A 24,787-nucleotide genomic window follows, 5' to 3' on the forward strand; every position below is an offset into this window, starting at 1 on the left:
TCAGTTTCAAACCTAGCAACTTTCTTTTAATCAATGCAGCAAATTCGCGTGACCAACTAGGGAACTTTTTTGCCCTCACGTTAAACTCCAATTGCACAGATTCCCATTGAATTTCGCAGATCAAAATGAGATTTAATACAAACTTCATGAGGTGCCAATATCATTTAATACACTTTTATAAGACAACAAAGACTTTAAATATATAAATTTGTCATTTTTTCATTTTATAAAAGGCCATACAAATGGAGAGGCATTGAAAAGCACAGACACCAGTGTTAGTAAAAGCATGTTGACACTATCTTTTGAATTTTCTTTTTCTTGAAAGTCTTAGGCTGTTCTTAGAGGAGTCAATAAGGCAGTCAGTGTTTTCTGATCGAGAAGTGAAGGCGTTACTGGGACAGGAAGTTGTTGTTGAACAGTCTACACTTTGAGACGTCCCAATCACTGCAGGATTGGCAAGACCACTGGGGAAGCATTTATGAAATGATTAGCGCTGATTATTTGACTTATGAACATACAATGTTTAGCAAACAATATTGAAATTGTACCAGTTGCTCTTTGTTGAAACATCAGATGGCCCAGGTTCATCACTGCCTGAAAATGAAGAATTAAATATAATAAAAAGGCTCATCTGTCAAGCTTTATCGGCATAAACACACCAGAAATGCGAGAAATATTACACACCAGTATGTCTTCGTTCTGTCCGTTCCAGAGCAGAAAGTAGGCCGTTTTCCTGCAAAAGCACTACAATAATGACACTTGACACAAACACAATGCAAATCCTCTCAGAGAACGTTTAACATTTAAAAATGACGTTAAACGAGTATTAGGAGTAAGCATACTAGTTTTACTATATAACTGTCACCTCATTAGTTCTTGAGTTCTTTTTTAAGCACAACTCGACATGATCTTGATACTCCTGGGGTGAAAACAACTCCTGACACAGGAAGCACTTCTCCAACTCTGCTGACCTGCGAAGAAAAACACCATTAAAATGTGTTGTGTTTTTAATGACACTACTATTGTAATTAACTCTCAACATGTTCATTGAATGTTTGATGTACCTACTTGCCAAATCGCTGAGATTCCTCTGTTAAATTTCCTCTGGTCCTCCTCCGTCGGGCAACAACTACAAAAAAATAAAACATTTCATTTCACAAATTTCTTGACCTATCCCAGAAATATCTCATGGACAATGGACTCTATGCACACCAACTGCATATGTATTTCCACTTAAAAAATCTCAGTGCTACATGAACTTTGTCACAACTGTTGATCACAAATAGTTACATTATATATTATATACATTATTAAACTTATCTATTTTTAAACATAGAAACATTTTAGCATATTACATTAAACCATGCATAAAAGGTGAAGGTGGATCAGATCAATATTGATTCGTCCTGTTCTGTAACATTCCCTCAAGTTTTAATTTTGTGCTTAATTTTCTCAGATGTTAAATGCAGAAGGGATTGTGCATAGAGTCCATAAGCAGCGGTCTTCTTTCCTACATCTATTTGCATACTGAATACTATATTCAGCATACATATAATTCACACATAATATTCAGCAATATTTCTGATTTGACTGTATTGACACATAGGATGAGAACTGAACTGAGCTGGAAGATGATGTTCACCGTTTTGTACAGAGCTGCTTTATAGCTGAATTGAGCTTAATCATAATTGTTGATCTTTACACAGTTATTGAATGGAACTGAATTAACACTGAACTGATTTCACCGGAATAATGACTTTACTGTTATCTTTTAAAGCTGCTTTACAGCAGAATTGAACTCTTCATTTGCATCATTGTCAAATCATTATTTTCCTGTTTATTCCTGCTTTGAAACAAACTGAATTGCATAAAGCGCTATATAAATAAAGGTGACTGGACTTGACTTGAATAGTTACAGAAGAGCTAGTAGAGAGCTGACCTTGTGATTGTTCTTCCTGCTGGTCTGCTTCACCATCACAGAAAGCTGCGTGCACCTCGATTCTGCTGAGGGGGAAGAGTTTAGAGCACATGGGGCACTCCATCCTCTGACTGTGAGGAGGAGCTGCTTCTGTTGGATCGCTCTCCTGCTCCATCATCTCCTCCACTGCCACAGATGCACCTCCTCCCTCCTCTACCTCCATCACCTCGCTGTCAGCGTGAGACTGGGGCTGTGAAACAACATTTCTTTTAGGATGCTGCCTAACTGTTGGATCAGAGCTGTATAGTGCTACTGTACCTGTGCGGGACTGGCAGGACTGGTCATCATTAGCTCTGGTGTGCTGTTTTCAGTCATCTGAGTCTCTGTATTCACATTCATCCAAATTATGTTTATACCACAGGAAACATTTTCATTATCTACTGAAGAGCTGGAAATTTCAATCACATACCTGGACAAACTATATCATCCTCTTCACAAGCCTCATGAGTCTGGGCCTCCTGTTCCTCCAGCTCAGCTGGACACTTTATTTGAGTTTCATCCGAAATATCCCACGGAGCATTTTTCCTGTCAATGAGATGCAATAGGACAGCTTTATAATAATGTCATGATATTACTAGTCCTTTCGAGAGCTTCATCACCATCCACTTCATCACTTTGAGTAAATATTTCAGTTCTAAGCCAACAATTCCTTCAAATATATAAAAAAAATAAAATGAGTACATCTGCAATAAAACAAATGTAATAAAAAAAATAAAAATAAAAAAATAATATATATATATATATATATATATATATATATATATATATATATATATATATATACATATATACATATACACACACACACACACACACTTATATTCTACCATGATACATTTTTTCTTTGATGAACAAAGTTAAAAGAAAATCATTTGAAATATATATCTTTTGTAACATAATAAAGGTCTTGTTTTTTAACTTACTGACCTATATATACACACACATACTTTATATTTTTTTATATTTAAATATATATTATATATTCCATATAATATAATATATAGTCCCTAAGGGACATGGTTACATTTTAAAAATGTAACGATACCAGCATTTCACCCTAGCATTCTGAGCGCTGTTGAGCGGATTCTTAAAAACCTATGATTAGCCATTGTGTTCACGTGCTCAACAGATATGTCTGTGATTGGTTACAATGATCAACGTTTCAAAACATGTTGTAAATACCGAAGTTGGTACTTTTGACACTAGTTACACTACAGTACATCTGATTTAACTCATCACATGCAGATAGCATGGAGAGATGAATGACAGGACGATGTCAGAGGAGTTGGTGCGCAACTGATCCTGAGTGTCATTGACAAATATCTTATCTTGTAAAATGCGTGGTCAGTACCGCCATTCCCTATTCAAAGAGTATGCGTGATCTCAAACTGTAACAAGTTCGATCCACAGCAGCTCCACTTCGCAACCTACAGGACCTGCTGCTAATGTCTTGGTGTTAGATACCAAGGACACCTTCAGGGGTCTTGTAGAGTCCATACCTCGGCAAGGCAGTGCTGTTTTGGCAGCACTGGGAGGAATAACAGCATATAGGTGGTCATTATGTTTTGGCTCATCAGTATAATATAATATAAATATAAATATATATATACATATATATATATATATATATATATATATATATATATATATATATGATGCTGTGTGTTTCTGACATATGTATGTCACCCAATTCTTTTAAAGGGTAGAATGAGTAACATAATTAACAGAAAAACTACTTTGGTGGAAATCTAAACAACAGACCTACCTGAAAGATTTATTTGTAGCTGCAGTTATAGGCTCTTCTTGGCTAGAGAAAGGGTTTTTTTCCTGTTGAGAAGGCAAACAGCAACAGGTGCAGCAACAATCTTAACAACATTTTGTCTTTGTTACGGTCAATAACTGGAGTGTCATCTTGTGGTTGATGATGGTATTACACTAAAACAAGAAAAAACCTATAAAGCTACTTGGAGTCATGGATCCAAGCAGACATGCTGAAATTCTGGTTCTGACAAAAAAATAATTTTACTTCACATGACACTGACAATCCCTAGATCTAAACAAATGCCCTGATATAGAGAATACAGTAATACCAAGACCAGTATACTTACCACTTGCTCATCTTTTGTCTCTGGAGAAGACAAAACTACGTATGTCTCAGTCTGTCCTCCCTCAGCTTCCTCCTGTGACCCCACCACAGACTCCTGCCTTGCTTCTTCCCTCTCTTCTTCTACCTCTATTCTGTTATTTTCCTTCTCTCCCTCTTCTTCATTCTCCTCCTCATCCTCCGACAGCTGAGGAGCTCTGTGGCGCTTCCATCTCCTCCCACCAAACGGCCTCTCTGATGAGCGAGGAAACACCTAAAAACAAATGTATCACTTGTAGGGGTGTTGAAATTAATTGTTTCTAAGATGCATTCTGCATCGATGCAGTAATAGACCATGATTGATTATTGCCTACTGACTATCTCCGACATCATTTGTTGCATACGCGCTTTTCGCTCTAGTGTAAAATGGTGGAGTGAGGCGAAACACAAAATCAAGTAATAACAAATGCACCCACTATATTAACATTTACAGTGTGCGAGCATGTGTGCGCGTTATCGTAATTTAATTACACTACTTGACAGTTTCATGCGCTTTTAGTATTTACTAGTTCTAAAGGCTCCCGTCATATGCCGCGTTCAGACAGGAAGTGTACTTCATATATCTTCATAGAGTTCATATATCTGACTGCTTGTATTCATTGACAAAAATGTAGCCATGTGCAGTAATACTGAAAATTGAGGATGCAACGCATCATGATGCATTGTGGAATTGTATCGAATCGTTGAATCTTGAGACCAGTGACGATTCACACCCCAAATCCTTTGGTAATCTAAAACGGTATATATAAAAGAGGTATTGTTCCAGTGGGTTTGGCAGATATAAAATAAATCTAAATACTGTATGTGACAAACAATATTCATGAGGAAAGCTGATTAGTTTCAGATTGTTCCTATAACCATTGTAATGTGACGTTTTGACTAATGAATGCATTGATGTCACTCACTGGCTGTCCCCAATCTGCTTTGCGCAGCAGCTCTCGCTGGGCCTCCTTTAGGCTTTTCTCATACACCTCCATCTGACACATGATTACACGGGTGTACTCGTCCGGGTTTTGCCCCACAGGACAGAAAGGCACTCCCCAGTAGTAAGAGATTGTGCATTGTCCTTTTTCCACTGAAGTATGTGGAGGATTACAATCAGAGGGTTTGGATTCAGCAGCTTTGGATGCTCTTGAGACCTCCTCCAGGACAGACTGAGACATTTGTGTGTCTTGTGTGGAAGGATCGAGGGTGATGGTAGTTGAAGAGATACAGGACTGGTCTGGGGAAAGCTCAGGCCTGATTGGCCGAAAAATCTTCTTGACTGGGCTCGGGGAGAGAACCTGCAAATGACAACATTTTCCAATTCTGGTTAAACCTTGATGTTTACATGTAGCTAGTGGAAAAAATGTGTCTACATTAGGGCTGTCAATTTAACGCAATTAACGCACTTGCCCCACCCCAGACCTATGTAGGTCATTTTACATTTCATAAAGTTGATTGATGACAAATATTATGCAGGGCAACAACTCACTGTGTAATGGAGCCTTTAAAATGTAGTTAGAATGTCCCTAAAATTCAAGATATGATCCTGAATGAATCAGCTGTTTGAACGAATCGAATGAAAGAATGACTCAATTACTTATTTATTAAGACATTTACCGCAACCTACTGGCAATTTTAGTTTCTTATTTAGACTATAATTTGATTTTTCATAAAATTTCATATTTCCACCCAAAGTTCACCCAAAATTTTTTCTGAAGCTACTTTTTGTCATGTCTATTTGATGTTTTACGCAATAATGACTTTAAATTATCTTTTGGGGATAATTTGATTAAAGTCCCCCTGTGGTGAAAATCAAGTTTTTAATGTTGTTCATAAGTCTATCTGGTGTTTTTAACAAGCTTTAAGACAAACCATGTGCTAATTCATAAGTCAACACCATTGCTAAGACCATTGAGTATTTTCTCTTTAAAACTTCAGTAAACCAAAGACAGTCTCAAAGCCTCTGGTGTTTCTGACTTCACAAACTATCTTGTAACCAATCACGTCAATGTGCCGGCAGGCTTTAGCATATCATTAACTGACCCCGCAAGGGAGTCTCAAAAGAAGGTCATCCCAGTATATTTTTCTGTTGCTAACTATCATATTCATAGATCCATGTATATTACATGAGGCATAGGTGTAGAGTTACATTCAAGCAATTTTAAAGGTGCCCTAGAATTAAAAATTGAATTTATCTTGGCATAGTTAAATAACAAGAGTTCAGTACATGGAAATGACATACAGTGAGTCTCAAACACCGTTGTTTCCTACTTCTTATATAAATCTCATTTGTTTAAAAGACCTCCGAAGAACAGGCGAATCTCAACATAACACTGACTGTTACGTAACAGTCGGGATCATTAATATGTATGACCCCAATATTTGCATATGCCAGCCATTCAAGGCATTAGAAAAGGGCAGCCAGAATTAACTTCTGGATCTGTGCACAGCTGAATCATCAGACTAGGTAAGCAAGAAAGAACAATAGCGAAAAATGGCAGATGGAGCAATAATAACTGACATGATCCATGATATCATGATATTTTTAGTGATGTTTGTATATTGTCTTTCTAAATGTTTCGTTAGCATTTTGCTACTGTACTGTTAAATGTGGTTAAAGTTACCATCGTTTATTACTATATTCACGGAGACAAGACTGTCGTTATTTTCATTTTTTAAACACTTGCAGTCTGTATAATTCATAAACAATTTTATTCTTTATAAATCTCTCCAACAGTGTGTATTGTTAGCTTTAGCCACAGAGCATACTATCAAACTCAATCAGAATCAAATGTAAACATCCAAATAAATACCATACTTACGCGATTAGACATGCTGCATGACAAACACTTTGTAAAGATCCATTTTGAGGGTTATATTAGCTGTGTGAACTTTGTTTATGCTGATTAAGGCAAGCGTGAGCTCCAGGGGAGGGAGCATGAGATTTAAAGGGGCCGCAGCCTAAATCGGCGCACATTTAATGATGCCCCAAAATGGGCAATTAAAAAAATGAATAAAAAAAATATCTATGGGGTATTTTGAGCTGAAACTTCACAGACACATTCAGGGGACACCTTAGACTTATATTACTTCTACGGCACCTTTAAGGCATTACGGTTTTTTTTTTCCCAGGAAAGAATGTTTAAATATGTAATTTTGGTGATCAAAGATGAGTTTTCAGGGATAAAATGATTGAATACAGGGGGACTTTAATTAAATTAAAAATTTTAATCACTTGACAGCCCTAATCTACATGTAATCAGCATATTCCAAATAACCTAAGACATGCACATACTTTTTGTAATTAATATCACCCAGAATGACCTTTTTTGGACATGCACTGACAGAAGTGGATATTCATTTGTGGTGGATATTTTGACCCAAAATTCTAAATACAGCCATATGCCAGATTCGAATTTCTAGAAACTGGAATTAGCTGTATCTGGTTATGGCAATATTGTGCTTACATGAGGCTTACTTAACCAGAATACATCCAAATACTGATATTCTTGTGCATGTTACTGTCTAATACCCCTCTGTTCGAGTGACAGGCCATTAACATGCAGTTGTTTTTAATATACAAACTGTTAACTGTAAAGTACGGTTTCCCGCCTACCTCTTCACTGCCATCATCTTCATCATCATCATCATCTGTTAAATGCAAGACCATGTGACTAGTAAATTCATTCCAAGACTGAGTGTTTGGAGCAGTTTCTGCAGCTTAAAACATGATGAAATGATAAGGGTTAACCCACGTGTTCAGAATCACAGATAATGGCCCTGCTTCCACCTGGTATTTAGATGAGTTTGGTTGATCGGATCACAAGTGATCCACCTGGTATTTGAATCCATCTCTTTTGTCTACTTTCAACCACTTATGTCCTGATTTCTTTGAGGGGAGGGTTTATAGGTAGGTAAACGAATGGGTTTATTCAGATGTTTAGATCTAATGGACAAAATAAACTCACGCAATTTATATATGAACGCGCCCAGAGACGACGGTAAAAACATATGAAGAGGAGCAGCTTTTGTTTCTGCTCTGATAGCTGCAAGATCACGCCGAATGCTGTGAAATGGTGAGAGAACACTGTGCTTGGTATGTTTTTTGTCTTCAAACCAAACTTGGGTCTTCAGCTGACAAAGTTTAAATCCCGTCTGGTTAGCCACATTTCCCATAATGTTTACGCATTAAGTCAGTAGGCGGTCTTTAGTGGCTTTTTGAACACATTTACCCACCTGAGTTTTTCCACTACGAAAGCAATCTGGTCAAATGCGTTTTCGACTACCTTTGGAAATGGTTGAAATTGGACAAGCTCAAAATGTTTTAAACCCCATTTAGACCTGTATTTAGCGGCGTCCACTTGTGATCTGATCGACCAAAACACATCTTAATACCAGGTGGAAACAGAGCCTATACACTGCCCTTGAAAAATTGGGGTCAGTAAGATTTTTGTTTTTGAAAGTCTCTTGTCAGAATTCTTTTACATGTATTTGTAGGATTCGTTTATAAACAAAGTACAAAAGCATTTATTTGAAATATAAATCTTTTGGAATATTATAAATGTCTGTAATTCTGTATAAAAGTCCTTGCTGTATTATGTATTAACTGTAATGTATGTCAGTAGGTGATTTTCAAAAAAATTTATATTACATTTTTTAAAAAGGCTGAATAATTGCCCTGGCTGATTTAACATTTGTATGGAACCATCGCACAGAGAACCCAATAACTTGACAGGCCCTGTCGGCAGGAACCAAACTCGCTCTGTGTGGTGACATATACTACAAAACATTGCTCAGTCTTGCAGCAACAGTGGGTCAACCACAAATGCAACTAGAAGTATCAAGTAAATGCTTTACTATTGCCAGAACTCAAAATCAAACACTAAACACTAAGCATTTTGTTTGACATGAAGTATGCAAGTTAATCTATATTTGTGTAGCAGCATCAGACAAAGATGGCAAGTTGAAAACTGTAAACTCTTGATTCTAGGCCATATGGCTCAGAGTAAATAGTTCAAACAGCCAGCATGGCCACAGTAGAGAGGAGAAGTGTAAGAAATGGCATACCAGTGTTAGATTTTACATTCTCACCCTGAGGGGTTTGATCCTCCACTTGCTTTTGGTCAGGAGTTTTCTGTTAAAATGATAACACAGAGTTAGAACACAAATAGAGATGACAGATAGAGTCAGGGATCTCGTCTCTGGAGATCTACGGTGAATCCCAAATCACATTTTATGTATCCTATACAGAAGAGTATGGGCAACATAGTATGTCAAAGATGAAGAACAGAATTGCTATTTTAAGTACAATCTTTGAAATAAAATGATTAGAAAGCTTATTACAGAGGATTAAGGCCTGTTCACACCATGAATGATAACTTTATTAGCCTAAATTCAATCTGTTCATCATATAAATGCTGTCTCTTCAGAAAATTTGGACTAAACTGTTCAATTCATATGGATTAGTTTTATGATATCTAAGAATGAGAGTGAGAATTTTCATTTTTGGGTGAAAAAATTGTGTGAAATAATTTTTGTCCTACTTACACTTGTTTCAGTGACATCTTCATTGTTGTTTTCAGGCACACATTTGGGGCTTGATATCTGGGATCTTTTAGAAGGTGAAAGGCACGTATCTGGATCTGTGCTCAAATCTTGGCTTAGCTGTGTTGGTAAATGAGTATCTTCATCAGGTATTTGAGTATCATCTTCATTCCCTTTAGCATTTTGATGGTCATCTTTGTCCTCTAGCAAATCGCTTGTTCGTTTGAAGTCACCCTGAGTGAAGACTTGCAATTTGGAAAAGGGCGAATCCTGCTGGGGGGACCGAAATCTGTCAGGGCAGGTGGAAATGACAGTGCTGTCCTGTGTGTAAAAGTTTATTGAGCCTGCGCTCTCCGGGATGAGTTCCTGACTCAGTTTCTCCACACATACTACAGGCAGGCGATTGAAGCTGCCATGCCTGGAAAAGACAGGGGATGTCTGGGACTCTGAGCGAGATTTGAAGAGCTCGTCCTCCAGAGTGTCACTGATGACTGTCTGTTTATCTGAGGTCTTGTCCTGGGAATATGCATCAACATGTGGGAAACAAAGGGTAAGGTTAATACTTTTATAATGAACCCAGTAAAGCCTGACATGACATAATAGTAAAAAAAAAAACACTATATATTTTTAAATGGAAGAGTTTGTTGACACTTTAGACCTTTTTTGTTGTGTTGTGTATAAGGGTTGGTAGGATTATGCTCACCAAGAGTGCATTTATTTGATTAAAATACAGTAAATACTAGGGCTTTTCACACTGTGCTTAACCCCGGGTTATTGTCATTCTAAAACATTGCTTTTAACCCTGGGTAAATGAACGTTTCACACTTGTAATTAAAGCCCTATTTGGACGGGATTAGTTTTACATGGGGAGGTGGGGTAAAGTAATTATTACCAGAGCTTCTCAGTGATTTTAGTCCCATCCGAATGTGCCATCTCAGTAATCATTGCGGAAAATGTCAGTAAAGATTACGGCGACTTTTACCTTCTGTAAAAAATTACCTCAGGTAATACTAATCCCGTTCGAATAGACCCGCTGTAAATATGTACGGTAAAATTCTGTCATTTCCTGTTTAAAAGTAGTTTTCAAGCATGGAAGCACTTGAAGAAACGTTCAGTTGGGTTGTAGGTGGTGGGACAAGTCTGTGGCAAACCTCAAGTATTTTCCACATACCATTCAGAGCAAAAAGAAGATTGAAAGCACTTGGCACAAAACTAATTTTAGCTTTAGCTAAGTGCATAATCCAATCAGAATTTAATTAATAAATCATTTGACTGGACCTAACTGTTATATATATATATATATATATATATATAGTTTATATATTTAGATTATATGTGTTTGCACACATGGTATCAGGAAGCAACGTATGCCCACATGACGACAGGTGAGGTGACAGCGGTGCGTAAATCAAGTTATCCCTCCCACTTCTGCTAGATTTACTGAGATGTCTTATCCCGTGCGAATTGGCCATTAATGTTACAGACGTCCTGAGGTAAAATTACATTACTTCACCTCCCCATGTAAAACTAATCCCGTCCGAATAGGGCTTTAGAAGCGGGGCTAGCACTGCTTTTTACCCGGGGTTATGAAACCCTTCTCTGGAGCAGGGTTAGCACTGCATTTGTGGTGTTAACCCCGCACTGCGGTGCCAAACATGTCAAGTGTGAAACGATGCAGTGTTAGAATGTCTAATCAAGTAAACCTAAGTTGTTTCATTCCAGTAAATGTTCATCTTGAAATATTACTAACAATATAAAACTTATTCTTACGCTTACTTTATAAAAATCAGTAAAGAAAAAAAAGTGTGTACCATGACCTGAAGGGGTCATTTTGATCATTTTGACAATTTAGAGGCCTTAGAAATTTGTATATCAAATATGATACAGTAGGCTTTATAGGTTTAAGAAGAAAAAAGTATTTAATAATATAATATGAAGCCATTTCATAACAACTAACCTGAGTGGTAGCAGGAGTCCTGGAGACCTGAGCTGAGCTCTTTGATGAAAGATGTGAGGAGGTCATCGGTGAGAGATCAGGCATTTCTGGCAGCGGACTAGTCGTTTCCCTCTCATTCTCGCTGTTTGTCTGATCTTGGCTGGGGTAAGACAGCTTTCGTCTCAAGTGTGATATCGCACTTGCTACATTCTGCTGTGGTTGATCTGAAGAGCTGGCTGCTTCATCCTGACCCTCTGATGCTTTTACAGTGCTCTCCTGCAGAAACACATGCAGCATTTTTGATTAATCCCATTCTGCTCATTGGTTAAACTTATGAGAGACTTGTGAGATTTAAGGCTGGAATACACCACACGACATTTGCACAGATTTTCCCCTTGATTTGCAGTCTGGACGAGGTGATGCTAGTTGCAGTAAGTCAGAGTTAGTCTGCAGATTTTGGTCAGTCGGAGATGACAGATTTCACAGAAAATCACCTAGTGTATGATGGGCACAGACTCGAATTTTTTTAGCTTCAGACTTCTAGATTCTATCCACTTGATATTTTGAATCGATTTAAAAACAGATATTGCTTTCATGTGTCATGCAACGAGGTGCATGTTTGTTGTTTTTGGAACCACTTGAAAGTCTGGTAGTGTGTGATCCTCAGTCATTTAGAGCATGATGCCAGTTTTTCTCTGTAACCATTTCAAAAGTCAGCAAGTGTATGACGCCTAATTTTTCAAAATCTGTTCCCAATTTAAAAGTCATATAGTGTATTCCGGCCTTTACGAGAATAAGTTACATTAAGACTTTCCGCTATGGCTTTCTGTATGTCTTTGTCTTCCAGCCTTCGTCTCTGTGCTGCACTGCTTGCTTCCTGCGCGCTCAGTTTTAGGGCCAGGTCCAGCATCTCTTCTTCTGTCAGCTCTGAAATTTCAGAGAATTGAGGCATCAGAATGAGATGTACATCTAAGATTTCATGGCACAATTTATGATTTGTTAAGAAATTCTGTGTTTCGGTACCTTGTAGCTGCGACTTGTTCTCCCTTCGTCTCCATCGGGCTGTCCGAGACGACCGTTTAACAGGAGAATCTTCCTCCTAAGGATAATAAGGCAAATCCAAGGTGAGTTTATTGTCATTTCTTTCCTTCCATTTAAAATTAACCACTGTTATTTACTAGAAAACGTCATAGTTGTTAAAGTCTGCATGAAACAGAAGTTGCAATAGTCTTTTCTTCCCTATTGCGATGTAAACCTAAGTGAAACGGCTTCTGGAACAAGAAGAAAGATTTTGTCCATGGGGAATTGATTAGATAGTTGTGGTTTGCTATGGTGGATCTCATGCATGTGACAGGTTGTCCCACCTTCATGCCAGTAAACACATAATCAGACAAAAGAAGATTTGTTGCAAGAGGGAGGGATGTTATTTTGATTAAAGTTTATAAGGGACCATGATTATTATTGTTATTTTAATGTTGTGCATTGAATGTAGAATGTTTGGAAAACCTGTCTAATTCATTTTACAGTTCCATTTTGTGACGTTAATAGCATAGAAATTAGCACAACACAGCCAATACTAAATATGTGGTACTAACTATGAAATTTAGCAGAAACAGTTGTTACCATGGTAATTCATAAAGAGAAGTTGTTTTCCCACTTAGCCAACTCTCAAACCTTTAAACGAACTCAACACGCACACACTAGGTGGCTGTCTACTGCATACACAGTACCTCTTGTTCAGAATCAGAAATGACCAGGGTCTCCTCATTGTGATCCACTTTGCTGACTTTCGCTCTTCTTCCGCTTTCATCCGGTGTGCGCTTCCGGCGTGGCATCCTGCGACCTCGATAACATTAATTTTCCCTCTCTGTACACACCTAGACACGCACTCTGAAACGCTACCTCAGCTAACTGCTCAGAAACTTTTACTGAACACGTTCAGTGTTCATATTCGGTAATACAATGTTAGCTCGCCCAGTCAAAGGTTCGAAAAACAAGGATTTCGATTCCAGGATATTTTCACAAGCGGTTGTCAGGTCACGTGATAAAAGAGACAAGGAAAGACGTTACGTCAGAGCCGACAGCGCGCGCGCTGGCAAAATCTGAAGTTCGAATCATTTCTGTGAATCGGATTGTTTCAAAGAACCGATTCATTGATTCTTTTACGTCATTACGCCGCCGCATGAAGCCGAATTTTAAATTTACTAAATAAATTCATTAGGTTCTCAATCCATTTAACAACGCAAATGCAATAATAAATACAACAATAATCATATAAAAGGACATCACAAACATAAATTACAGAAGCAAGGTTATATTTAAAAATTTTATAGACTCAAAATTAGTTTCAAGGGCTGTTTGCAAATGAACCAAGTAGGGTTTCAAGTCACTCCACTCACTTTAATGAATATACAATTTTTCCTAATAACAAAAAGAGATCCGTAATAACAAAAAGAGATCCGTAATATACATTTGGGTAGTTTAGGTAAAACTGTTAATAGATTGGTAGCGTGGTATATTAATGCTCCAATGTCCAAATAAATCGCATTACTTATTTTATTGGCACATACTGCTGTTTATTATATTTTAAAAATGAATTTATAATGTTGTTTACATTAACATCACGTGGCCCAATTCAGTTTGCTGAAGCTAAAATTCAGCTAATAAAAACATTTATTTCGAAATAATTTCTAAAGTAAATTATATCCTATCATTTCCACCTGCAACAAAATTGATTCAATTAGGGCGAGAATTGGACCGATTCAGACCACATCCTGAATTCACTAAAAGATTGGACTCCACAAAACAATTCATTCACAAACCAGCACAAGATTTGAGGTGATAATTACATAGGCTATAGTGTCAAATCGATGGTCTTAAGATTCGCCGTAACTTAAAAGGATGCCAATTTTACTTGCCAAGTTAAAAAGTAACGATTCCTTTAGCAAGATAAACCAAAACACTTCAATTCAACTGCAATCATAGCAACAAGTTATGTTTACCTCGTCTAGATTCTCTTAAAGATCCTTGTCATCTGCATTGCTTAGTGCATATAATTAATTTTGTGAAGCATGTAGGATAAACAGTGCACATATTTGTTTTTACATAGAATAAAAATGGGTTACAGGCTACAGCATATCGGTATGAAGAGACTTGTGCAGCGCATGTATCGTCTGCGCATGCGCGACCCGCCTCCTGCAACCATCATGGCGCAGCAAGAGTCGAATGGAGATTTTCCATATTTACCTTCAGGGGCGGCCGAGGGTAAGAGATCGGCGACACTCATTCAGAATAAATCGTGTTACTTTCGCTGCATTATTTATAAGTAAAACATGACATTTATTCCGAGAATGTACAGTGTCTGAGAGTGGGGAGAAGTGTAAAGCATGATAGCCTAGCTCAAGCTCCCCAGTGCTCTCAGGACTGCTGCTTTAGTGTCTAGGCAGAACAGTGTATACAAGGTCGATGTAAGACATAGCCTGATACTTGCAATTAAATGCAAAGAAAGTCTATTTTAGGTTTGATTTGAGCTTTGCATACTTTGCATCGAAGCTGTTTTGTATGATTCTTTTGTATAACAATAAGAAATGTCCCTTTGTATTAACTGTTTCTGATGCTGCCCTGTCTTTCAGTGAACCGAATGATAAAGGAGAACAGTGACTTGTTCTCTGATTCTCAGTGTAAAGTGTGTAGCGCTGTCTTAATCTCAGAATCCCAGAAACTTGCACATTACCAGGTAAGATTTCACATTCACATAGACAGTTTATATGATCGCACCACGTCCTTTGTTCCTCAGCCAGTACGGTTTTGAGAACTAAATATTGATTGCAAGTATTTCAGGCTGTGTTCACAATGACATACTAGCATGCTACTCATACTATTTCTGCAGCATGCATACTTTGTATTTTTATTATGCACATAATACCCAGATGACTTACTGAATTTAACTAACTCTGCAGTATACAGCAGAGCACACTGTGCCGAGTACTATCATAAACAGTATATAGTAGATACAGTCTTCTTGAGTTAGATTGAAAATTGTACGCCCAACATGGTGGATCTAATAAAGATATTAATATCTCTGCCTTACACTTTAGAGAGTGTAAAACAATGTATGATAGCATTCATGATGGAATGAATTGATGATTTGAAAATGTGTTATTCAGTTAAATTAAATATTTCCCAAGATGGCCACCGAGTCAGCTGGCTTGACTTAAAAGGGACTTTTGTGTACAAAGGGCCTGTCCCAATACCCACACTTGTGGGCTCGGCCACTTGAAAGTGTGTGCGCGTGACAGGAAGTAAATGCGCAAGACTTTCCCAGGTCTAGCAAAGTTAAGTGCACTAAATCCACATTCTCTCTAAAACTACTTTGTAGTGGTATTTTAGTCTAAAGTGTTGTGTACTTTTCCTAATCAGGAGGGTTAGCGGAAATTCTCGCACACTATCACACACAGTTTTTGTGTCCGCACGTACGGTGCCCATACAACAGCGCATGTGGGAGTGACTTGAGCGATTGAAAACAAAGTTCACTAGATCGAGTGCGTCAGGGCAAAAGGAGTATACTTTTAAAGGCTCGTGCACTCAACTGTGCAGAAGATGGTGCTGAATGCAGAAAATGACGTAGACCCGGGCCTTAAGCGTATCCCATCATTCATTGTGTTCAGGAATTCATATTCCCCCGAAAACGCAGGAATTTGAGCTTAATCAGATTAATTAATTTGTTAGTAAAACAAAGTTTTGCACTTTTTATTTGAGCATAGATGAGTATGTAAAACTTTACTTGTGTTTTTACAACACTATGTTGAAAGCGTGTCCCATCGGGTCCCACTTGGAGTCTTCATGCCTATTTGAACACCAAATATGGGAAATATGGCATGTAAGTAGATAAGTGGTCAAGTGCAAAGACTGTTTCCCACAATGGAGCACGCTTAACGTGACCTTCAGTTTCCAGCGTGATGTTGCAAAACCCATGAATATCATCTGCTTCTTATTTGATCGCACTTTCAAAATTTAAGACATTTTTACCCAAATGTGGATGAAAAATGCTATACATTTTCCAAAATTATAACTGACTACCCCTTGCTGAATAATGCTTAGAAATTGTTTGAGGCATTGTGATAACTATAGTGTACTACTGGATAAAACATTTATCATTGTATGAAGCATACTATACTCTTTGACATGCTTAAAACATACTAAACTTTGAATAGTACTTGTGGATGGTATAGCTTTGTGGTTAAAGTTCCTGTCCCATGACAAAAGCACTTTATAAAACATCTGCTAAATAACAAGTTAGAACCTTCTCACTGTTAACTTTCCTGTGTCTTCTTATAGAGCAAAAAACATGCAAGCAAAGTACGCCGGTACATGAGCATTCACGGTAATGAGGAGCCCATTGCAAAACGTTTCAAGTCTTCAGATGATGCTGTAAGTCAGATGAATGGCCAGATATGTAGACTTATTGGATATTAGATCACAGATATGTTTGTGTCCTGTATTAATGGCCTGTGTTCTGTTTTGCAGACAAGTATTGTCGATGAAGGGGGCAAATACAAAGCCTGCAGTGTGTGCAACATGACATTCTCTTCCCCAGTGGTGGCACAGTCACATTACCAGGGCAAAGTTCACTCCAAGAACCTTCGCTTGAAGACCTACGGTCAGCAGACTCCAGGTAAGAAGACTTGATTATCGTGAAATTTAGTACTTTATGTAGTGTCCTGGAATGAACAAACTGAGCTGTACACACTTATTTTTTAGTAGATGGACTTACTCTGCGATCTTTTGCAATGGGTATTTTCGTGATGCATAATACCTACAAATTTTATTGAAAAGTATTATTTTTGAAATATATTGTATGCCACAATGCAATGCTTTTGACTTGACCGTTTGACTTGACCTTCTTGACTTGATCTTTAATCAAAATATCTTCCCCTCTTGAAACAACATTGCTTCTCTTCTCTGATGATGTTTATTGGTGTGAGGGCAGGACAGCCTGTCACTCACATCGACCAATAGCAATTTAGCAAACCGTGACCATCCAATCAATTCCCCAAAATACATTTTTTTTTTTTCTTTCTTGTTTGAAAGCCATTTCACTCTGATATACGTCACCATAGGGAAGAAAAGACTTCTGTTTCATGCTGACTTAAAACATACAATGAAGTAGAGATGTACGATTTAATCGTTAAAAGATCGCAACCTTGATTCAAACACCCACGCAATGTTATTCCTAAATGACAACTATTCAGCTATGTCTATTAAACTTTTGACAAAATCATAACATTTAAATCTGTGCTTGCCCTGCCGCTGATCGAGTAAGAGCAGTTGTCATGTACAAGTATGAAATAGATTCACAAACAGTCTTTTCAACCACACAGAACTGTTATTTTGCTCTTGCAATAATTCAAATGATCACAGAAGTACTGCGATTTAAAAGTTTATATATAAGTTCAGATATAAACACTGATGTCTACGGTAGCGGTAACTATGGTATCGATTACAGTGTTACACCACTAGGTGGTTGCAAGTGACTTTATTTGTCTTAATTCTTAATAATTAATTCCAGAGATTTGTTCAAAAACACTGATTTAATCCAGTAATTAAGTTACATTTTTATGAGTGAGTCATTGAATCATTCATTCAAACCATTTTTTTTCAAAATAATTAATTCGATATTAAACATTTTTAAATAGACTGCAGCAATTAATATTTTGTCAGAACCTCTAGTAAATTACATGTTATTTAGTTTAATTGTGATTCTCAATTTATCCAGAATCATGCAGCTCTATAATATAGTGTAGTCATACTACATTTCATTCCTTTTCACTGTAAAACCCGATAATTTACGGTAACTCAAAACTTTTGAGGAAACCTATTGCCGTAAACCATTTAAGTTTTAAAACTAATAAGTATGAGTACTGTAAACTCATATACTTGGGTTAAATTCACTTATATTTTAGTTTTGGTTTAGTCAATCATTTTAGTAAACTCAGCTTAAAGATTTTAAGTTTATTTTATTCATTCAGTTTGAATTCAGGTAACACCTATATTGTTACTTAAATGGTTTTAGGAAACGGATTACCGAAAAGGGTTTGAGTTCATCAAACTCAAAGTTACATAAGACTAAGCAAAACCTAACATTGGCACAAAATGATGACGGAACAGGAGGGTATTCTGAAGTATTTATTGAAATGCCACATTTACTTGACAAAATGTTCAAGCATAAAACAAAATCAGTGGGCTGTAAAGTCAAAAATATAACATTAAGGGTGCGTTCACACTTGTAGTTTGGTTCGTTTGGTTCATTTGGTCCGGACCAAAAAAGAAAAAAAAAAACATTTAGTCCTGGTCCGATTACGTTCAGATTGGCAAATTTATCACCAAACCAAAAGATACCGAACCTAAAGGCACAGGGATACATTCACAACGTGATTGGTCGGATTTTATGACGTATTTCCTATTTTGAGACGGAACTTACCGAACATCCAAAATAATGCTGTGAGCTGAGGTAAATGCGCTCGTAGTGTGTGCGTAGCCTGCATGTGATGGTATTTTGGCCAGCTGGGAACTCGCGAAGAGCTTATAAAATGTGTAAAGTAGTCAAAACACGGCGAAAATCCATCCGTCACACACAAACAGTCTGCTGCATGGAGACGCGCGTCTGATGCCTGTCATGGGCAAACTCGGACTATGATAAGAAAAACCAACATGCGTGAGAATTCTGTCCTTTTCAGGGTCTGATCTTTGTGTTTTTTGGTTTGTTTACATGTTTTTGGTCCATGTTGCATTCATATATCATTCGAACCGCACCAGAGTTTGTTTGGAAGTGGACTGAGACCCATATTTCTGCGGTCTCGGTCCGCTTGTTTGGTGCGCACCAGGGTTCGGATGGCAGCGTTCACACATGTTCAAATCAGAGCATGTGAGCGAAGCGGAGCGGTGTGACGCTCCGCTACGTTTTCCGCTCTATGGACGTGCGCTCCACTCAGTCGCTCAACCGCCCAAGCAAGCGCTCCGTTAATATTCCGCTCACGCTCGCCGAGTCGCCATAAACCAATTCTCGCTCAGATCCCGCTCCGACATAAAATTGCTCTAGTAGGCCTAATTGTTTACTGTTTGTACCGAAATTCTTGGATAATTGTATAAAATTATTCATGCTGAGTTGCTGATAAATAGCAATTATCATGTTTCAAAACGAAATATATAAAAAAAAAAATATATTAATATAACCTTAGCAAACATACCTAAAATGCAAAAAAGTGAAAAAAATGTGTTTTGATTTTCATTAACTTTTATTTCCGTGAAAATAGGCTAGCTGCCATTGTTGTGCAATAGAACATTCAAACAGGTTCATTAAAACAAACGCACACGCAAGAGATGAAATATGCGTAGATCTTTACAAAACACATTTTGATTATAAAGCCTGTGAGAAGCATAAACAAGATAAAATGCACTTAAGAATGCTTAGATTATGAACTGCCGATGAAAGAAACACTTTCTAGTGTCAAGTTAAAATAGACCATAACTGCGGGGAACTGTGGTCTATTAAAACGTCTCTTGATGTTTACTGGATTTTAGAATTCACTTTAAGAAACATTAGCTTGGACAAAGCGTCAGGCTTCAGGCTCATTCGGTGTGCCCGGGAAAGCAATCCAGCGGCAGAAAACACTCGCTCAGCGCTGGAAGAACCACTGGGGATGCTGAAGATTTTGCGGCATGGGTTGAGCGAGCGGCGCTGAGCGTATCGAGCGGGCGGAGCGGAATCTTCAGAAAGGCGCTCTGAGCTCTTAAGGAAATATTACCACTCCGCTCCCCGCTCCACGGGGATAAACAATCTTACCTGACATTTTTTTTTTTTTTTTTTTTTTTTACCTAATAAGACTGGACAAACAAGGAAATATGTTTGTTTAAAAATTTACAATTTTAAAATTGAAAAGGTTGTAAAATTAAAATGATAATATAAAATAACTATGTTCTAACACCACCAGAAACAGAGTGGATAATTTTTATGTAAAAAAAAAAACACAAAAAAAAAAGTTTTTCCTCAAGATTCAACAGCACTTTTTTGTATGAACTTAGTGTACTTTAAGGGCAGTGCACTGACCCAAGACTTGGCAGACATCACCACATCATCTTCAAAGACAAACAAAATATCCAGTGGGTTTAAAGGTAACGTTCCCTTTTCCTCCTCAACAGCAATGATGGTGACTGTTGCCTTCTGCACCTGGTCCAGCTCCTTTTTCTAAATGCATTGGGAAAAAAATGATAGCGTATGTCACCACACATAAAAACAACCCTTGTCAGGGAAGACACCATATTTTAAATTTTCATAAATGAAAATAATGTAGTGAAGGAACAGAGTATTGTTTATTCAATAGGGTATGCTTATTTAAAACCCTGTAGTACTTACATTTTCACAACACGTCTTCCAGAGTTGTTTGTCAGCAGGATTTAATTGGGAAAAAATCAGCTGAATGTTCTAGACTTTGAATTGAATTTGTTAATTTTCATTAATAAAATGTATTGTGGCATCAACCTAAAGTTATTTATTACACAAACAAAAGAAAAGTGGTGCTTAAAGGGATAGTTCACCCCAAAATGAAAATTCTGTCATTGTTTACTCACTATCATGTCATACCAAACACAAGACTTTTTCAGCTTTGAAACAAAAATGAAGATATTATTAATACTCTCGCATTATTTTGCCCATCCATTGAAAGTCTAGGCAATCAATATTTAGCTTCAAGAGGTACATAAAAACAATCTATATGAATAAAGCAGTTTAATCCAAGTCTTCTAACAAGACACACATTTGATTAACAAATGTTAAACTTGAGCTGAGGTTGGTTTATTACTTGTCAAACAAGCCTTGAGCCTCCATTTACAATATTTGCTGTGCTCATTGTTTATATGTGAATAAAAGCCTAAATGAAGGTACTTTTGGAAGCCAGAAATCTAGGCAATCTTTATTTTTCGATGGATAGATAAAAATGATGAATATCAAAAATATATTAAAAAGATTCTGAAGATTAATAAAATTCTTATGTGTTTGGAACAACATGAGAGAAACTGATACCGTAGTTTGCTAGCCAACGTTACACACATTAGTGTTACTGAGCTGGTTAATCTTCAGCTAAAGAGGTAAGAGAATAAAACAGAAAACGTTCAAAAGTGCACCAAATATGAATAAAGAAGTTTGAAATGCTTGCCTGTTATTTTTCTTGACCGTGGCCCGTCCTGCTGTGACTGAAGGAGGGAAAATGGTGTGGTTTTTGTTGCCTCAGAAACACACTGGGATAATACTTTGACATGAGTAAATGTAATTACTTTTAAAAAAGCTTAATGTAGGCTTGTAGGCTTAATATGAAATAGATTAATGTATTTATTATTGTTTGTGTATTTATTTGATAGCTTTTAGTTATTTATTTAGCCATAGACAAGCTTAAACCATTAGTTAAAAATAACATTATTTTTATTAACTTATTTAGATTGAGTTCTGCATAATATAAGAAGTTTTTGAGTTCACATCACACACAATTTGTTGAATTAACTTTTTAAAAGTCTTAACTAAAATGGACTTATTTCATTTAGTGAATTTCACTGTTAGGTTTAAGTTGTAGACAATATTCAGTATATATTACGCAGCACGCTAATATTATGTGGTTGGAACTGGTCATTTTATCTAGAAAGCTGACCTGCTGTGTTTTTGCTCATCTTCCAGCATTACCTCAGCCCAAAGTACAGGTGAAGAAGGATGAAGGGCTACCTAAAGGTGTGCAGGGGCCGGCAGAGCGTGACCCCAACCGCTTCTGCTCCATCTGCCAGGCCTCCTTCAACAATCCCCTCATGGCTCAGCAGCACTACAGTGGCAAGAAACATAAAAAACACCTGACTAAACAGAAGCTGATGGAGACATATGGGCCGTCCTCTGCACCAGGTCAGAACATAGAAGGGGGGTCTCACAGCCTGTATGTAAAACCTCATGTGGACATCAAACAGGAATTACATCAGTAACACTTACATCTCGCATGTAAGGAATTACATCTCAGAATTTCATCCAGCCAGAAAAGTAGCACTCATTTACATTTGTAAATGCATTTGTATAGCGCTTTTAAAAATATAGTTTCAAAGCAGCTTTACAGAAAATGCATGTCTACATAACAATTTAGAATGATCTGTTATCAGAGGTGACTGAGTCTAAGTTATGCATTTCAGAATTGGTACATATACAAATCATGCAGTTAGCTAACAATGTATTAGTTTAAACAATGTAATAATTTCAACAATGAGCTCAATGAAACAAAAAATACATGTTAACAAATAATTTGGATAGATGGAAAAATTTAGCGTTGGTGCACTGAATAATTCATATATAAATATGTATTATTATATAAATCAAGCGCTTTAAAAAAAGTACAGGCTTCATAATTCTGTGAAAAACATTCAGCCACAAATGCATTATAAGCACATTTTTTGTTTTTAGAAGAGTCAAAATTATTTTCATTGGTAAGCGACTGCTTCTCTGGTTGTATTTAACCTGGAATGTTCCTTTTTAACCTTTTTTTTTTATTAAATACCTTTTAATCTACATCATTTTTTTTACTTCTAAATCTTTACTGCCCTATTTAAGAGGCCATGAAAACTGAATAAGTAAGGAATATGACTACATTTGCATGCACATCAAATTCTGTTTAACAGAAGAAACAGTGGGTTGAAGATATATTCTGAGCACAATATTCCTTCACACATGGTTGTTGTAAGTAGTGGTTGACCAATATATATCGCCAAGGCCGATATATATTGGCCAGTATTTGACATTTAATCATCGTCATCAGGCGATAAATTTGTCTTTGCCTGATGTGTCGTAAGCGGGACTTTCAAACTTACCAGACTTGCACAATTTACCAGATTACTGAGTAGGGTTGGGTATCGATACAGATATCCTGATTAGCCTGATTAGATATTCCAATTCGCAAGATCTCGATTTGATTCAGTGAATTCAAAGATTTAATTTTCACTGGCCCCACCACAAAAAAATTATAATAAAAGTTATTGTTTTTGTTGTTTTTGACCCATGTATCCCTGTATTGTAATAAATAAGGTTATGAACCCAAATTTTAGATACCAATGAAATTTAACAATTCGATACCACAGCTAAAACTGCTATCTAACTAATATTAATGTCAAAGATTATTAAAGACAAGTAATCAGTCATTAATAAAAAAAGAACAAATAATTAAACTAAAATTAAAACAGTGCTTTTTAAGGTTTTTCACGTAGGTTTAACAGTAGTTTTCAGGTACAGAAATTGAATAAAGTAATCAAATGTAAAATAACACTGCATGTAATCTTTACTGTACAAATTAATTTAATGTTAATCCTTATTAAAGTTACAAAAACATTAAAATATTAGGCTGCTGTCACTTTAAGAGCTGCATGAATCCACATGCGTTGTCTTTTTCTACTGTTTACGTTCACTTAAGCCATAACCGACTGTTTATTAGGATACTCGCCAACGCGGGCATTTTGAAATAAATTAGAATTTCTCTGTTTAAAGGAACACTCCACTTTTTTTAAGAAAATAGGCTCATTTTTCAAGTCGCCTTTCAACAGTTGAGTTTTACCATTTTCGAATCCATTCAGCTGATCTCCGGGTCTGGCGGTACCACTTTTAGCATAGCTTAGCATAGTTCATTGAATCTGATTAGGCCGTTAGCATCTCGCTCAAAAAAAAATGACCAAAGAGTTTCGATATTTTTCCTATTTAAAACTTATGTCTTCTGTAGTTACATTGTGCACTAAGACCGACGGAAAATGAAAAGTTGCGATTTTCTAGGCCAAAATGGCTAGGAACTATACTGTCATTCCAGCGTAATAATCAAGGAACTTTGCTGCCGTACCATGGATGCAGCAGGCGCAATGATATTACGCTGCAGCTGTGACCCCCTGCTTGCACAGGGGAGCGTTCCTTGCAACCATGGAGACATTTGTGAGAGACGCTGCGTCAATATCATTGTGCCTGCTGCACCCATGCTTCGGCAGCAGACTTCCTTGATTATTACGCCAGAATGAGAGTATAGTTTCTAGCCATATTCTATGCTAAAAGTGGTACTGCCTGACCCAGAGATCGGCTGAATGGATTCAAATACGGTAAAACTCAACTGTTTAACTCTAGGGGAGTTGTAAAATGAGCCTATTT

General features: G+C 37.1%; 2 protein-coding genes and 1 non-coding gene across 11 annotated transcripts in view; 1 reads left to right on the plus strand and 2 right to left on the minus strand.

The window, feature by feature from the left end:
* uimc1 (ubiquitin interaction motif containing 1) lies at window positions 1-14,721 on the minus strand. 6 transcript variants are annotated; one of them, XM_048165193.1, is made up of 19 exons: window positions 14,589-14,721; window positions 13,317-13,422; window positions 12,610-12,685; window positions 12,389-12,513; window positions 11,608-11,862; window positions 9,654-10,166; window positions 9,174-9,240; window positions 7,723-7,826; window positions 5,027-5,404; window positions 4,087-4,335; window positions 3,744-3,805; window positions 2,388-2,503; window positions 2,237-2,301; window positions 1,940-2,168; window positions 1,069-1,129; window positions 866-971; window positions 685-733; window positions 549-594; window positions 1-464 (listed from the first exon to the last, which is right to left on the minus strand). In XM_048165193.1, the coding sequence occupies exons 2-19, from the start codon at window positions 13,419-13,421 to the stop codon at window positions 296-298; spliced, it is 2,775 nt and encodes a 924-aa protein (XP_048021150.1). In that variant the 5' UTR covers window position 13,422; window positions 14,589-14,721; the 3' UTR covers window positions 1-295. The 6 variants fall into 6 exon arrangements, with proteins under 6 accessions (XP_048021150.1, XP_048021151.1, XP_048021153.1 ...); XM_048165194.1 differs by lacking the exon at window positions 14,589-14,721 and having other exon boundaries at window positions 12,401-12,513; window positions 13,317-13,711; XM_048165196.1 differs by lacking the exon at window positions 14,589-14,721 and having other exon boundaries at window positions 9,198-9,240; window positions 13,317-13,708.
* Window positions 8,800-8,929, minus strand: LOC125253657. Its single transcript, XR_007181519.1, has one exon. It is a non-coding gene; the product is annotated as a small Cajal body-specific RNA 14 (non-coding RNA).
* The window catches only part of znf346 (zinc finger protein 346), a 15,356-nt gene continuing 5,271 nt past the window's right edge, over window positions 14,703-24,787 (plus strand). Inside the window, exons 1-6 of one of the 4 annotated variants that reach the window (XM_048165199.1) lie at window positions 14,703-14,850; window positions 15,219-15,322; window positions 16,924-17,016; window positions 17,113-17,260; window positions 20,668-20,757; window positions 22,310-22,525. In XM_048165199.1, the coding sequence (XP_048021156.1) occupies window positions 14,703-14,850; window positions 15,219-15,322; window positions 16,924-17,016; window positions 17,113-17,260; window positions 20,668-20,757; window positions 22,310-22,525 (799 nt within the window). The other 3 variants (XM_048165202.1, XM_048165201.1, XM_048165200.1) reach the window with 3 other exon arrangements.

Source organism: Megalobrama amblycephala, linkage group LG18, assembly GCF_018812025.1.
Source record: "Megalobrama amblycephala isolate DHTTF-2021 linkage group LG18, ASM1881202v1, whole genome shotgun sequence".
Lineage (NCBI taxonomy): Eukaryota > Metazoa > Chordata > Actinopteri > Cypriniformes > Xenocyprididae > Megalobrama > Megalobrama amblycephala.